Source organism: Diabrotica undecimpunctata, chromosome 9 (genome assembly GCF_040954645.1).
Source record: "Diabrotica undecimpunctata isolate CICGRU chromosome 9, icDiaUnde3, whole genome shotgun sequence".
Taxonomy (NCBI): domain Eukaryota; kingdom Metazoa; phylum Arthropoda; class Insecta; order Coleoptera; family Chrysomelidae; genus Diabrotica; species Diabrotica undecimpunctata.
The window spans coordinates 84,742,758-84,760,260 of NC_092811.1; the positions used below are offsets into that span (position 1 = coordinate 84,742,758).

The 17,503-nt window shown below is 32.3% G+C and overlaps 2 protein-coding genes across 2 annotated transcripts; both read left to right on the top strand.

The window, feature by feature from the left end:
- The first annotated feature begins 3,110 nt into the window (after positions 1–3,110).
- On the top strand, positions 3,111–3,701 carry LOC140451205 (uncharacterized). The gene has a single exon (XM_072544941.1). It carries the CDS (start codon positions 3,111–3,113, stop codon positions 3,699–3,701), a length of 591 nt encoding a protein of 196 aa, XP_072401042.1.
- An 8,860-nt stretch (positions 3,702–12,561) lies between these two features.
- LOC140451206 (activity-regulated cytoskeleton associated protein 2-like) lies at positions 12,562–12,975 on the top strand. Its single transcript, XM_072544942.1, has one exon. The coding sequence runs from the start codon at positions 12,562–12,564 to the stop codon at positions 12,973–12,975; it is 414 nt and encodes a 137-aa protein (XP_072401043.1).
- The last annotated feature ends 4,528 nt before the right edge of the window (positions 12,976–17,503 follow it).

The window sequence follows — 17,503 nt, forward strand, 5'->3', positions numbered from 1 at the left end:
TATCTGGGACACACGGTACGATGCTTCAGTTGCAGCCTTATTTTTGTCGACTGTTCTTAAAAATATTGATCGTTGTCCAATTAACTGTTTTTTTAACTGTTTCAGTTTCTCCTTTCTGGCGGCAGAATGTAGTGGGAATGATTTTTCAAAATTACAATGTACAGTTTTATGATGTCTCACAATATTTTCTTTTTTAGCAGCGAAGACCGAAGTATTACATAACATACACACATTTTTATCTTTAACTTCTGTAAAAAAGTATTGTTCTTCCCATTCCGAATGAAAGTGGTATGGCTTTACCTTCTTACAACTGCTTGCCATAATATTACTTTTGTTGTTCTCTACTAACCCAACCGCTGGACGTTGGTTACGCGTTCAGTTTTAAACTAAGCGCAATGTCGCCGCGCCGTGCGTATTTATCCCGTTCAAAGCAATCCAGATCGTTCTCGAACACTAACGCGCTGGTCCGGCTGGTCGGTTCTATAAATAGCCGATTCTAGCTTGACGGCGTCAGGGACAGATCGCTCACCGCAACGTTGCCGCTGTTTATGTTTAATATTATGACAATTAGATTTTTTTGTGGAATTTTCGGAAGCTTTTCTGATTTTTACAGTTTGTATTTTTTAAATTAAAATACAAACAGGTTGGCGACCACTGCCATATAGACTGGAACATTTTCCAGAAATGGCTATAAATCATTATTTAAATTTATAAATATATATATATATATATATATATATATATATATATATATATATATATATATATATATATATATATATATATATATATATGTTGTGATGATGTATTATTTGTGAATGATTAGCAATGAGTGTTTTTTACTAATATATATATATATATATATATATATATATATATATATATATATATATATATATATATATATATATATATATATATAGGGTTTTTATCGCGGTTCTCAAAGAATTGGCTTGTAAGCACTTTTTGAAATTATCTTTATTATATCTATTATGAAACACACATATATATCTAACATAACCAATGTAAAATTTAAAATAAACTATCTTTAAATTAAAATTCTTATGAAACTAATTAAATTATATAGACAATGTAAATTTTAAACAAACTATTTTTAAAATCGAAATTGTTATGACACTAACTAAATTATATTAACAAAATGTTGTACCTTTCTGTCACTGAATGCCTAAATGAGACTGTTCTCCACTATATAGATTTTAATCACCACTCAATGTTTTCGTTCTCAGCTTCGGTTATCCCTGTTTTTGTGAAATTACTTTTTCCAATTATCAGCTTCCACCAATTTAAAATATTTTTCTTCTTAATAGCATTTATATTTATTCTTCTTTTTAATACACCAATATCCAATCACCATATAACTATTATAATTTGATTTCTACTAATCTCCAATCATTAATATAATTTTTAATTTCTTCCAATCATATTTTCTTTATTCTGTTTCTTCATCTTCATTGAACTTACTATATTGAACATTTCACCAACTGACTGACTGTATTCTATCTTGAACTATATTGAAAATAGGACCGACTGACTTTATACTGTAACTGTCTGACTTCTTACTAACTCTATCTAACTTTCTTACTAACTGACTGGCCATTTTGAATCCAAATCACCGATTATTTATACCTTTTCGGATTATTTATACCTAGTCTATTTCGCAAACAGGCCATCTTCCGTGATCTAGAGAATTCTTTACTCTTCTATCGAGAATCTTATCGACATTTAGGCTTTTCAGATCAGAATATAAACTTATATGTAAATTAAACAGCTTAATTAATAAACTACACTACTTCAAATCCGTAACTATATGTAAACTAAACATTTTAAACTAACACATAACCCTATTTCACATTCGCAAATTATTAATTTCTGTAACTGTCATTTATTCCGAGTAGGTATATTTGGTTGCCTAATCACATGGCTCACTTAAATATATTTACAATATTATAATTATTAAAATAAAACTTTTTACACTTATTTTATGCTAATTTCTTAAGAATACCCTCATATAAATAATTTTTATAAAATTCTCTAGTATATAACTTATTAAAATAACCAAATATTTTTTATATCTAACATTATCTATACTCCGACAAAAATTTGAAGACGATGACACATATATTTGCAGCTGCTGATAATGGTTAAATTTGAGAAGTGTCAGTAGCGTACTGTAGTGCACAGTGAACGTGAGTGAATTTTGATACATTACAGCGGAAAGTTTTCACTGCAAACTCGTAGATTATTATTGTTATTTTAGACTATTATTATTGTTAGAATATTATTATTGTTAACAACTACCTATATTTCGTTATTTCGAGGTAAATTTAAATCTATTGATTTGCCGTGTTTGTCTTAAATGAAATCATGAAACGACAAGTAAACGCATTGTAAGATTTAAAACAAAACGATTAAGGCTTGGATTTGTAATAAAAAAATCAAGAATTAATTATTATATTGTAATGAAGTAAAACCATTAATACTTAGATTAGTTAAAGTTAAATTGATAGTTGATAGTTAAAATTACAGCAACTTTAAGTGCGCCAAAAACTCGCCAGCGTGGACGAAAACCTCTAGATCTAGATGAAACACAACTGAATTTAATCAGGAGGACTGTACATACATTCTTTTTAGAAAATAAGCCCCCAACGATCAAAACAGTTAGGACCAAGTTACTGGAAAACAATATGATTCCTCAAATGAGCGCCGAAACGCTAAGAAAAGTTCTACACAAGTTAAATTTTCGTTACATGAAACGATCTCGAAAATCAATTTTAATAGATAAAGAGGAAATAGTAGCATGGTGACGAAGATATTTGCGCTCTATTAGAGATTATCGTCTTTCCAAAAGAAAAATTTATTATCTTGATGAAACTTGGATTAATGCCGGTCATACAGTTTCCAAAATTTGGCATGATACGACTGTAACAACTCCTCGTCAAGCATTTATAGAAGGCTTATCAACAGGATTACGAGCACCATCAGGCAAAGGTCAGCGTCTTATTGTAGCTCATATCGGTAGTGATACAGGTTTTCTGCAAAATAGTGCTCTCATTTTTGTATCAAAGAAAACAGGCGACTATCATGAGGACATGGACGCCACATGCTTTGAAAGATGGTTCGAAAACGTTCTTCAGCGTATTGAACCTAATTCAGTGGTAGTATTAGACAATGCATCCTATCATAGCCGACTTGTTGAACGAATTCCTAATATGAGTGACAGTAAAGCAGTTTTACAAAATTGGTTAAAAGAAAAATCCATTCCATACGGCGAGGATATGGTTAAAATGGAGCTAATGAATATTATTAGACAACATCGTAGTACATATCGTCAGTATGCTGTGGATACAATGGCTAGACTTCATGGCATTACCGTCTTAAGACTACCACCTTATCATTGTGAACTAAACCCAATAGAATTAATTTGGGCACAAATGAAAGGATATGTAGCTCGAGAAAATGTCACTTTTAAAATTATTGATGTCCAGAGCCTCTTGCAAGCTAGTTTGGACAATATACATTCAACTGATTGGAGCAATGCGATAAGCCATGTTATTAAAGTAGAAGACGATATGTGGAGATTGGACGGCATGGTGGATACTGTTATTGAGCCTGTGACAATACAATTAGGATCAAATGATTCAGACAGTTCAACAGACAGTTCTGCAGAATCAATGGAGTAAAATAATTTGGAAAATTATGAGGTACATATTTTCTTCTTCTTTTTGTGTTAATATGACTATCTGTTTTTTCAATGTGCCTCCAGTAAGTTGTCATTCCATTGTTCTCGTGATCTTTACACTGATCCTCTTCAAATTGGAGAACCGTCTCTCGCCGTGCTTACTACTCTATTTGTTGTCATTCGGCTTATGTAGCCATTCCATTATACCTGTTTTTTACGCAGTTATTAATGCCGCCCACCTTGTCTTGTCATCGTTTTTTCAAAGGGTTGTCATATCTGCTATTTCTAACATTTTTTTGTCCTTTTTGTATCCGGTCGTGTTTCTGCCGCGCATTTATTGGTCTGATGACTGTTTTGTAAATTCTACGTTTCATTTCTTTTCCGATATTTTTATTTCTCCATATTGTTTCATTCAGGCAACCTGCGGCTCGTTTGCTTTATTCACTTGATCCTCCACTTCCGTTTCGAGTTTTCCATAGCTAGATAGATGAGGTACATATGTGCTTTTAAAATTAATTGAAACAGTCACATTTACCAGTGTTGTGAAAAAATTGATTACTCTTATAATAAAACAATCTCATTTAAATTCATCTCAGTCAGAAACAGACTCTGAATGAATATTGCATTGTGGATTAGGTCTATTGGGGACACCACGTACAAATAAAACGCACCGAAAACTTTACCCCATGGGTGGTGTGGAAACAAGTTAATTGGAGAGGTTATAACTCCACCTCTTAAGATTATTAAAAATTTGGTTCAGTTGTGATTAGTTTATTGTATATTACCTTATTTATATCACCATAAATTGAATAGTTTATAGAAACACTAAAGATTTTATTGTATAAATTCATGAAACAAAATAAAATACCTGAAAGTTAAAACCTATTTATTTTAAGATTTTATTTTAGTTAATTGATACGCAACAAATCAAAACACGCATTCTGTAATTGACACTACAGTTGGCTAACTTTAGGTACTCAATGTCACTCTTTAATAAGAAGAGCCCTTAGAACATTCTCAAGCGATTAAAATCGGTTTTTAAGTCTTGTAAACCACATAATATAAACTGTACCTAGTACACTAGTTTGACCAAAATAGTTTTTCCAATTCAAAACAATTTTATTTAGAACAATATTATTTAAGATTTACAAATTCCAAAATCTTAATACCTCAGTACAGAGCCTTTACGATTAAAAATCATAACATAAATACGTATAAATACAAACGTTTTTACTAACAATTGTTATATTTGTTATTTGGCAATAAATTATCTAAACATTTTATTAAAAAAAACGTAGTCTAACTGTTTTTATTTTATTCAATAAATTCTCAAATAAATTCAAATTTTAATACAAGACTTTAAACACGCTTTCATGAAACGCCACTGATAAGGAGTGAGTAATTACGAATTCGGATTATTTGTGGTGACCAAATATTATTTGCTAAAACGTATCGTGAATGCATTTGTTGTTACAGCTGGCTCACTGTAAAAGACCGCATATCATCGAGTAAAATGTACGGAGATCAATAAAAATGTTGTGAACTGATATTGTGTTGATTTTCTTATTAGTAAACGGCGTATTTGATTTAGACCTCGTACAATTCGGCTGTTATATTAAATGTATTAGTCACCTTTTTGAATATCTTGGAGGACTATAGTGTGTAACTTATAAATTATTTTCTTTAAACACCAATCATCTCAATACCCCAAAATTAATTTTAAAAGAAATAATTCACATATTATTTTTTTAAATATTAATTTTCTTATCCACATACCTTAGTAAATATAATAAATTAAATACTTTAATTTTTTTATTTAAATTGTTCTATTAAATACATCCCTGTTGTCTGTTTATGTCAAACTGTCATGTCAAATGGAGCAATGGAGGCTATATCAGAGAATAAAAACAACTAATGTAAGGGTCTATAATTATATTGTGTTCTGTTTATTTATAGACAAGATCTAGGTAAAGATTTCCGTTCAACAGGCTTTCATCAATATGAATGGTAAGTTTTACACTTTTCATTCTATTTTTAGAAAAACAATTACAGAATCAATTTTGTATCACTCCAAATTATGATTTTTAGGGCACAAACAATTTCCGTATGTACAAAATTCATCAAGTATGATGTCAAATTGATTCACAACAAAGAAATCTACCATCTATCTATGAAATGGATCTATCAGTAAGCTGTTAGTGTTGTTATTATTAGTGTTAAAAGTGTAGAAAATATTATTCAATTTCTTCATAATATTTAAAGATGTCATTGATATGAAAAGTCCCTCTAAGTCTTTTATCTGTATCTATCAACACATAACTATTTAGTCCATTCTGATTTTCGATTCTGTATGGACCTTCAAACATTGGTTGTAATTTCTTACAACGATTTTCTTTAACATTACTTTTTCTAAGTGAACGAATTAACACTAGGTCTCTTTTTTTGAAATGTGATCGGTTTTTTTATTTTTCGATTTTGTCTTCTGATATATTTTTCGGCTTTCCTTCTAATTCGGTTATTCACTTTCTGCATTACTTGTTCTAACATATCCTGATTATATTCACTAATCCATTTTCTGTTTCCTATATGGCCAAACATTAAATATTCTGGTACTTCCTCTGTATTTAAATTATGTGTATTATTTAAAAACTATTCTACTTGTGGTATATGTTGCTCCCATGTTTCATGTTGATCCTGACATACTATCCTTAAATATTTTATAACTTCTTTAATATATCTTTCTGCAAGATTTGCCTGAGGATGTCTGATACTTGTAAAATGAATGTTGATTTCCTTTTTTTCACAAAATGCCCGAAATTTTTGGTTGTTAAAATATGTAGCTTTATCTATTATGCAATTTCTAAATGGTCCTATTTCTTCGAAAAATTGAATAATATATAATTTCAATGTTTTAACATTTGTTCTTGAGCAGGGATATAGTTTAATAAATTTTGTATATAAATCAACTATCACTAGTATATGCTTTTTTCCTGTTTGACTGGGAACTAAATTTGAAATAAAATCCATGGAAACTGTATTTAGTTTTTTATATACAACATTAGATTCATATGTGTTCTGGTTTTTGAAATTCTTTTCTTTGTTTATTTGACATATTTGGCATTGGGTAGTAATTTCTTTTGCTATACTTATGTCATTCTTTGCAAAATAATTGTCGCTAAATAGAATCCATAGCTTTCTTGAACCAATATGCATGTAATTGTTATGTAAATTTTTCAATATTTTCCTTGTCAGAGTTCTAGTTATTACATATACTTCTATGCCATTTATTATTTTATAATAAACTCCATCTTTCTTAAGGACTTTTTGTTTTTCACTCAAATTGATCTGATCTCTTATAATTTCTTCTTTAGAATATAATCCAGTGCTTTCTACTAACTGATTTAATCCAATTTTTATTGTTCGCTACCCTTTTTGTGATGTATTTTCTAACCTTGATAAAGCATCTGCCACTATGTTGGATTTTCCAGAAATGTATTTGATTTCAAAGCAGTATTCACTAAGTATTAGACTCCACCGATGTATTCTACTGTTTCCATATTTGTTATTTAATATAGATGTTAAAGCTTGGTGATCAGTTTCTATAGTAAATTCATTAACCAACAAATAAAATCTTAATTTTGTGACACAGTGTATGATACTTGCTAGTTCTAATTCTGAAACCGAGTAACCCTTTTCATGTGGCTTTATAATTCTTGAAATGAATTGTATTGGGTATTCGACCCCATCATGTATTTGTAATAATACCCCTGACAATCTCTCTATGGATGCATCTGTTCTTAATATGAATGGTTTTGTGTAGTCAGGATGGTATATTTTTAAATTTGACAGAAAAATGTTTTTGATTTCTTGGAATGCTAGTTCTCTTCTCTGATCCCATCTCCATTTTACACCTTTCCTCAGCAGTTCAAGTAATGGAATTTCTTTTATACTTAGATCTGGTATCATCTTTTTATAATAATTAATTATTCCAATAAATCCTCTTAAAGTTCTTAAATTGTGTGGTGTTTTATATTCCTGAATGACCTGTGTCCGTTCTGGATCCATTTCGATTCCCTTAGTGTTAAGTTTATAACCTAGATATATTACTTCTTTTTGAAAAAATGTACATTTTTCTTGATTTATTTTTAGTCCAACTTTGTCTAATCTGTTGATTATAATTTTTAGGTGTTTCTCATGATCTTCAGCCGTTTTAGAAAAAATTAATATATCATCAATGTAGTGAATTACAAAATGTTCATATTGATCCAAAATATCATGAAGACATCTACATAGAGCACTGCAAGATGATTGAAGTCCAAATGGTACTACTTTGAATTGATATACTACTCCATCTATCTGAAATCCCGTATACTGTCTACTTTTTCTTTCTAGAGGTATTAACCAGAAACTATGCTGTAAATCGATTTTAGTGAAAAATGACATTCCTGTAATTCTTCCTAGTATTCCATCTATACTCATTGGTGCTTCAAATTGCTTTTCAGTAATCTTGTTAATATTCCTTGCATCCAAACATAACCTGATTTTACCTGATCTTTTACGTACTACTACTATAGGGTTTATAAAACGTGTATCTGCCTTCTCAATGATTCCATCTTCTAACATAATATTAATCGTTCTGTTTACTTCGTCTCTATATTTATATGGTATTGGGTATGATTTTGTTTTAAAATCTTTTTCTTCTTTAACTTTTATACTATGGATATAATTTTGTACAATTCTATTTTGTTTATTGACAAGTCCCTTGTGTTGCCGCAATATAGAAACGACTATTGATTTATATTCTTCAGGGCAATTAACTTTTATCACATCTTCTTTACAAATAAAATTATTCTTCATTATGTACTCATTATTCCTTGCTTCCAATTTTACGCACTCCACCTCGTAGGCATCCATCTGCTTAAAATTTCCATTCCTTAAATATTCACTACAATTATTCTTTACATTCTTTTGGGACATTTCCCTATCATCAAAATACATTTCTTCTTCAGAATTAGCTTGTAAGCACTTTTTGAAATTATCTATATTATATCTATTATGAAACACACATATATATCTAACATAACCAATGTAAAATTTAAAATAAACTATCTTTAAATTAAAATTCTTATGAAACTAATTAAATTATATAGACAATGTAAATTTTAAACAAACTATTTTTAAAATTGAAATTGTTATGACACTAACTAAATTATATTAACAAAATTTTGTACCTTTCTGTCACTAAATGCCTAAATGAGACTGTTCTCCACTATATAGATTTTAATCACCACTCAATGTCTTCGTTCTCAGCTTCGGTTATCCCTGTTTCTATGAAATTACTTTTTCCAATTATCAGCTTCCACCAATTTAAAATATTTTTCTTCTTAATAGCATTTATATTTATTCTTCTTTTTAATACACTAATATCCAATCACCATATAACTATTATAATTTGATTTCTACTAATCTCCAATCATAATATAATTTTTAATTTCTTCCAATCATATTTTCTTTATTCTGTTTCTTCATCTTCATTGAACTTGCTATATTGAACATTTCACCAACTGACTGACTGTATTCTATCTTGAACTATATTGAAAATAGGACCGACTGACTTTATACTGTAACTGTCTGACTTCTTACTAACACTATCTAACTTTCTTACTAACTGACTGGCCATTTTGAATCCAAATCACCGATTATTTATACCTTTTCAATCTTCCAGAACCATCTGGCAAGAAATCCTATTCGATTTGTTCCATTTCCTACATATCTGAATTTTCTGGAATAGTCTATTTCGCAAACAGGCCATCTTTTGTGATCTAGAGAATTCTTTACTCTTCTATCGAGAATCTTATCGACATTTAGGCTTTTCAGATCAGAATATAAACTTATATGTAAATTAAACACCTTAATTAATAAACTACACTACTTCAAATCCGTAACTATATGTAAACTAAACATTTTAAACTAACACATAACCCTATTTCACATTCGCAAATTATTAATTTCTGTAACTGTCATTTATTCCGGGTAGGTATATTTGGTTGCCTAATCACATGGCTCACTTAAATATATTTACAATATTATAATTATTAAAATAAAACTTTTACACTTATTATATGCTAATTTCTTAAGAATACCCTCATATAAATAATTTTTATAAAATTCTCTAGTATATAACTTATTAAAATAACCAAATATTTTTTATATCTAACATTATCTAGTGTGTAACTTATAAATTATTTTCTTTAAACACCAATAATCTCAATATATATATATATATATATATATATATATATATATATATATATATATATATATATATATATATATATATATATATATAAATATATAACTGGATGGGTTGGAGTCAATAAAAGGGCTATTGGTTAACTATTTTTTTATTCTCGAGCTTTCAATTGTGTTTACAATTATTATCAAGAGCTAAAAAAGACAAAATACTTACAAGGTCGAACTAAAAAGAAAAAACAATTTTTGTTAACTTACCAAATAAAAATTAGTTTAGTAAGTAAAAATTACTGCTAATACATCTTCAAAATATTTAATATAAAAATGTTTTAATCCAATAAATGTTTCTCCGAAAATTTTTATAATTTTGAAAACATTTTTTTTAATACAAAAATAATTGAATTTATACATAAGTTCAAATAGCAACCAATTACAAATAGCCTCAATGTCATAAATGCCAACAAAAAATTTTTATTTTTGACAATTATATTGCCAAAAGTAAAATTTCGTTTAAACATTCTTTTTTGTTTAGTAACAAAAAGAAGAAGATTTATTCACCGTTGACAGATGTCTGAAAGAATGTAACAGATATATGGAGAATTAAATATGACATTTTACAAGTTTTATATATAAATCATAAAGAAAGAATATAATTATAAATTTTGCTTAAATTTTGAATTTCTGATCTTTTGTTTAAATTATTATCACCTTTGCTAATACGAACCATTTCCAATAAAGTCCTTTTAAATTTATTACTTTCACTACATAAAATTTTAATGTTATCAAAATCCATAATATGGTCTTAATCGATTACATGCTCTGCCAAAGCACAAGATGGTTTTTTAATTCTGCAATCACTTTTGTGAGAAATAATACGATTTGAAAGATTTCTTCCGGTCTCACCAACATATTCAGCCTCACGCTGAGTACAACTAATGCTGTATACTAAATTCGTTTTTTCAAATTTGTCTATAGGATATTTAGTTTTAGAATATAAAGATGAAATAGTTTTGATGTTCTTTGTTGCTATTTTTATATTGTCAATAACCTTTAGTGTTTGTATTAATTTAGGTGTTAATGATGGTATAAAAGGTAGTGAATGATAATAGATGTTCTGATTGTTAGATACAATGTTTTGAGATTGAGCAAAAAATGGTGTTAAATTATTTATATTACCAATATTAGAAAAAAGCATCCTATGTAGCATATCTGGAGGATAAGAGTTTTCAATTAGAATATTTTTTAATAATTGAAGATCTTCTTGTAGATAATCTGGATGAGAAAGTTTTAAAACACGTTCTTTTAATCCTGTTATAAGGTTCATTTTCATCTTATTTGGATGGTGAGAGTAATAGCTTATAAATCTATTACTACATATGGGTTTTCTGAACCATCTGGTTTTCAACATATTGTCTGTATTTCTTACAATTCTCATGTCAAGGAATGGTAGAGAATTATCTACCTCTTCCTCAACTGTAAATTGTATATGTTGATTATGACTGTTGAAAATGTTGACTGTTTCATGAATTTTGTGTTTAGGAAGTGCCAAAACTAAAGCATCTACATATCTCTTAATAAAAGGAATGAAAAAAGTGCAATTACTAATACAATCACTGATAACATCATCCATGACATAGCTACTTAGAATGGGTGAAAGACTAGATCCCATAGGACTACCAAAAATGAGATTTCACAACACACTAATATTGACTTATTGTCAATATATTATTGTCAATATATTATATATATATATATATATATATATATATATATATATATATATATATATATATATATAAATATATATACATATATATATATATATATATATATATATATATATATATTTATATATATATATATATATATATATATATATATATATATATATATATATATATATATATATATATATATTGTAACAGCCACACCGCTCCATGGCTGAATACCACCGAAGTTACCATGACAGTGTCCACCGAGAGTGAACGGTGACAAGAGACAAGATAGATATATATGTGTGGTTGTTGTAAGATGTAGGTTAAATTGTAATACATGGTTTTCCTTTTAATAAAATCGTGTAAATCAATATTCACAGTCATTACCTAACTATTTTTAACTAATACCCACATCACAACTGGCATCCAACTTGGGCAAAATAGTTTAAAGTGTAGTTCGTACTGTGAAAATCGTAAAGTTTCATTGTGAACAGAAAAAAAGTGTTTTTGCTCCCGCCATTGTAAGGTGATTAGTGGACATTTTCACTTAGTTTAGTGCTTCACAATAATAAATCTACTGTGTATGTGACTGCTGTGGAAACTCCGCACAGACCATCCAAAAACATCCTGTGGGAATATCAATCTTCCACTACAGACCATTCAAAACATCCTGTGGGAATATCAATCTTCCACTAGGCCATTCAGAAACATCCTGTGGGAATATCAAGCTTCCATTCAAGGGTATTTACAAGAAATAAGCAACAGAAACTGTAAGCCTTTAATTTTTATTACTATTTTTGTGTTAAACTTGCAATCACGGCAACAAACGATAAACACAGTTATTCGCTTAGGTCGACGACGGTTTTTAGTTCAAGCGAATCAACATCAGCAGAAATGTCTTCGGTAAATTTAACAAGCGAACAGTTTCAAGCCTTATTAAATACAATAGCAAGGCCTATTTCGGACTCAGGTAGTTTAGCAAAATGCGCTTCTCGCTTCGATGGATCAAAGGGGGCTGATGTAAAAGCTTTTATAGATGCGGTCGAGATCTATAAAGAGTGCACCCACGTATCTGACGCGAACGCATTAAAGGGTATACCCATGCTGCTAGACGGTTTCGCCGCCACGTGGTTTCAAGGTGTTAAAAATACGGTAAACACGTGGGCCAGCGCCATTAATTTATTACGATCAACTTTTGGACCTCAAAAACCAGCCTACAGAGTATATCGGGAACTGTTTTCGACGGAACAAGATGCTAAAACTCCGTGTGACATTTTTGTATGCAAAGCGCGCGCGATAATAGCTTAGTTACCGGCAGATACATTAACCGAAGCCACTCAATTAGATATGGTATATGGTTTGTTGCATAGGAAAATACGTGAAAAAGTAGCACGTGATAAGATCAATACATTTAGCGAACTCTTAAAAGAAGCGAGGCAAATTGAAGAATCGTATGAAAATCCGGAAATAAACATTAAAAACGAAAACGAATCAAAACGGGTACGGTGTAGCTTTTGCAAAAATCCAGGTCACGTGAAGGATGAATGTCGAAAATTGGCCGCAGTCAGAACCAGGGAAGCAGATTCTCGAAAATCTTCGGTTGAGCCCAAACCTAATCCTCCTCTAGTAACTTCTCATACTAGCCCTAAACCAACCTTTCCTACTTCGAATCAGATTTCGTGTTATGGATGTAAGACTCCTGGATTTATTAAGAGTAATTGTCCAAAATGCAAATCATCCAGTAAATCCTCAGCAGTATCTGAATTTATGCTTGCTGAAACAGTTAATGTCGACCAACAGTTTGCTACAAACCTATCAACTAAACCCATTGTTCAGGTCACTATTGAAGGTCATGTAGGTCATTGTTATCTTGATTCGGGAGCACAGTGCAGTATTGCTGGCTCTCAGCTAAGAGATAACCTCTTGAAGGATGAGGTACCCTTTTCCACAAAAAGTGTAGACATGGCCCTAGCGGATGGTAGGACTACTTCTACCACTGTTTTGGTCTTTGATTTAGTTGTTATCTTACAAAACCGCTCTCATAGCATTTCCTTAATTTCTGTGCCCACACACACAAATAGTCGTACCTTACTGGGGGCAGACTTCTTAAGAAAAGCTAACATCATTCTAGACATTCCTAATGACTCATGGTTTTATGGTGATGTCCCTAATATCCCCTACTCATTTGCTCCAGATCCAGCTCAGGTCAGCTCTCCTTGCCAGGTCAATAGCGTTACTCTTGCTCATTTAGAACTACGAGTAGATGAAGGAATTTCTCTATCCTTAGAAGAAAGATCCAATCTTAACAACATTGTTAAGGAAAATTCTGATTTATTCGTATATAATATAGACCCTACTCCATATGCTGAACACTCCATTGTATTGGTTGATGATGTACCAATATCTGTTCCACCTTACCGTATGTCAGAGCCCAAAAGGCAATTACTGCGTCAGGAGTTAGATAAACTTTTGGCTCAAGGCATAATCGAAGAGTGTGAGTCCCCATATGCTTCACCCGTGGTACTTGTGCCTAAGAGAGATGGAGGTATCAGATTAACAGTAGACTATTGACGCTTAAACGCAATAACACGTGCAGATAAGTACCCTCTGCCACGTATTGAAGATATTTTGCATGCAGCAAAGGAAACCCGATTTATGACTACCCTCGACTTAAAATATGGTTATCATCAAATCTCTGTACGAACAGCTGATCGTGACAAAACAGCCTTCGTGTGTCCATTTGGCACCTTTCGTTACACACGCATGCCCTTTGGTATGTGTAAGAGTCCCGCTAGTTTCCAAAGGATGATTGATAAATTTCGTGCTGGTCTTCAAAATCTGAATATCCTAGCTTATTTAGATGATCTGATAATATTATCCCCATCCTTCTCTGATCACATAGACGATTTGAAACAAGTATTCAACCGGATGCGCCTATTTAAATTATGTCTAAATAGAGCGAAATGTTCATTCGCCTGTGAGGAAGTCCTATATCTCGGACACATCCTTTCACCTTTGGGTATCCGGCCAAGTGAAAATAAAGTATCTGCCATATTAAACATGACACCACCCCTAAATGTTACTCAACTGCTAAAATTCCTGCAAACATGCTCATGGTTCCGTAGATTCATCGAAAATTTCTCCCATGTTGCTAAACCTTTGTCGAATTTAACCAAGAAAAATGTGAAATGGACCTGGGGAGCAGAACAACAAGAGGCCTTTGAATGTCTGAAACAATTATTGTGTTCCACCCCAATCCTACGACAAGCTGACTGCAATTTACCTTATATACTTCGTACAGATGCTAGCAATTATGCTTTGGGGGCATGTCTTCTCCAGGGGGAGAAAGAGAACGAACGACCTGTAGAGTATGCTTCGAGACTTCTGACTCCTGCTGAACAAAACTATAGCACTACAGAACGAGAAGCTCTCGCTGTGGTTTGGGCAGTGAAGAAATTTCGAGGATACTTAGAAGGCGCTACTACAATAGTGCAAAGTGATCACCAAGCCTTAAAATGGCTAATGACCTTAAAGTCCCCTACTGGACGGTTAGCTCGATGGGCTTTAGAGCTCATGCCATATGACCTAAAAATAGAATATATCACAGGAAGAAAAAATGTAATCGCAGATACTCTATCAAGGCCTCCCATGACAGAAGTTCCCATCATAGCTGAAGTTCATCTAGTAAGAGTAGATTTTCCAACTCTTAGTGTTGCTGATGTTCGAGAAGAGCAGCTTAATGATCCAGATGTTGCCAAGATTATTAGATGTTTAGAAGATCCCTCTTCTGACACAAGTGTAGATTTCAAGAGGTGGGCAGAAAGAGGATATATCATGAACAATGGGATATTATACCGTTATACTCCTGAAGTAGATGAAGAAGAGCCCCAATTGGTAGCGGCTAGTACACGTATTCCTCACATACTGCATGAGTACCATGATTCCGCTACTGCTGGTCATTATGGAGTGGAGAAGACATATCAAAGAATAATAAAACGCTACTATTGGCCTGGAATGAAGAAAATTATCTCTGACCATGTAAGTAAATGTCTTGAGTGCCAACGCTATAAAGTCTCTAACCTCAAACCCGCTGGTCTCCTACAAACCCGCGTTCAGTCCCAGAGGTTTGAAGTGCTATCTATTGATTTATTTGGGCCTTTGCCCCTCTCTCCTCAAGGTTATACATGGATTCTGGTAGTGGAAGACACTGCTAGTCGTTGGGTAGAATTATTCCCGTTAGAGTCTGCTACTGCCGCTGCCTGCGCCAAGTGTTTCATAGACAACATAATCTTACGATACGGAATCCCTCGTCGAGTCGTCAGTGACAACGGTACTCAGTTCGTGAGTGCGGTAATGCAGCAAGTGACGCATTGCTTTGGGTACCAACAGAACCTTATACCTGTATACCACCCGGAAGCTAACCCCGTCGAACGAAAAAATAGAGACCTTAAAACTCAGTTAGCGATTCTTACAAATAATGACCATTCGTCTTGGTCTGAAAAGTTACCCGCTATACGGTTCGCGATGAACACTGTGAAGTGCGACTCAACCGGTTTCACTCCTGCGTACCTCACGTTCGGTCGCGAGTTACGAACTCCTGATGATGCGAATCGTGATTTTCGAAGCATCATAGCCAAGGACAACTTCGTGCCACAAATTACGCCCTATCTAATAACTTTGAGTAAAGCTCTTAGTGAAGCCCGCGAGACACATGAACAATCCCAAGATAGACGTAAGAAGTATAAAGACTGCCACCGCCGCTCGGTTTCGTTCGAAGTAGGTGATATTGTGCTAGTCGATTCGCATACACTAAGTGACGCGTCTAAGTCCATAACTTCGAAGTTCGCGCCGCGTCGTGACGGACCCTACAAGGTGACCAAAATGCTGTCCCCTACAACCTATGAAGTTTCACACATCGACACTCCGGATGACTCCTGCTGGAAAATATCATGTCTCAGCCTTGACGCCTTTCCATGCCGATCCAGAAGATCCGTGCCCTGCTCCAGTTCAACCTCTCCGTAGAAGAGGTCGTCCAGTGAAATCCTCAGAAGCCGACCCTCCTGCTCCACTGGTCTCCTGCCCAGAGTCTTTGACCCTTGGGTTAGACGATAGCGAAATGGGCCCCCCTGTTGGAGATGACCTTGCTCAAATTGAAGCTGAACCTGAACCTATTGCCAGACGTAGACAACCCCGACCAAAACGTTGTCATTGCTGTCCTGTAGAGCTCTATTCCTGCTTAGACTCTGTTGCCCCACCCGCGAGTCGCCAGGGTGGTGCAAAGGGGGAGGATGTAACAGCCACACCGCTCCATGGCTGAATACCACCGAAGTTACCATGACAGTGTCCACCGAGAGTGAACGGTGACAAGAGACAAGATAGATATATATGTGTGGTTGTTGTAAGATGTAGGTTAAATTGTAATACATGGTTTTCCTTTTAATAAAATCGTGTAAATCAATATTCACAGTCATTACCTAACTATTTTTAACTAATACCCACATCACAATATATATATATATATATATATATATATATATATATATATATATATATATATATATATATATATATATATATATATATATATATATATATATTCTATTCTTTCTTATATTCATAGTTCGCTACTTGTGTTTTTGATAATCCTGTTTTTATTATAACTGCTATTGTAAAATTGAAATCCTCAAAATATAATTTATAATTCGAATGTATTATTCTTTTTTCATCTATAGAAATTAGTTTCCTCATTAGCTCTTTCGACATCGTTTTATGAGATTTCTCACCAGTAACAGTGAATACAGTGTGATTTTCTAATGAATACAAAAAATTAAATATT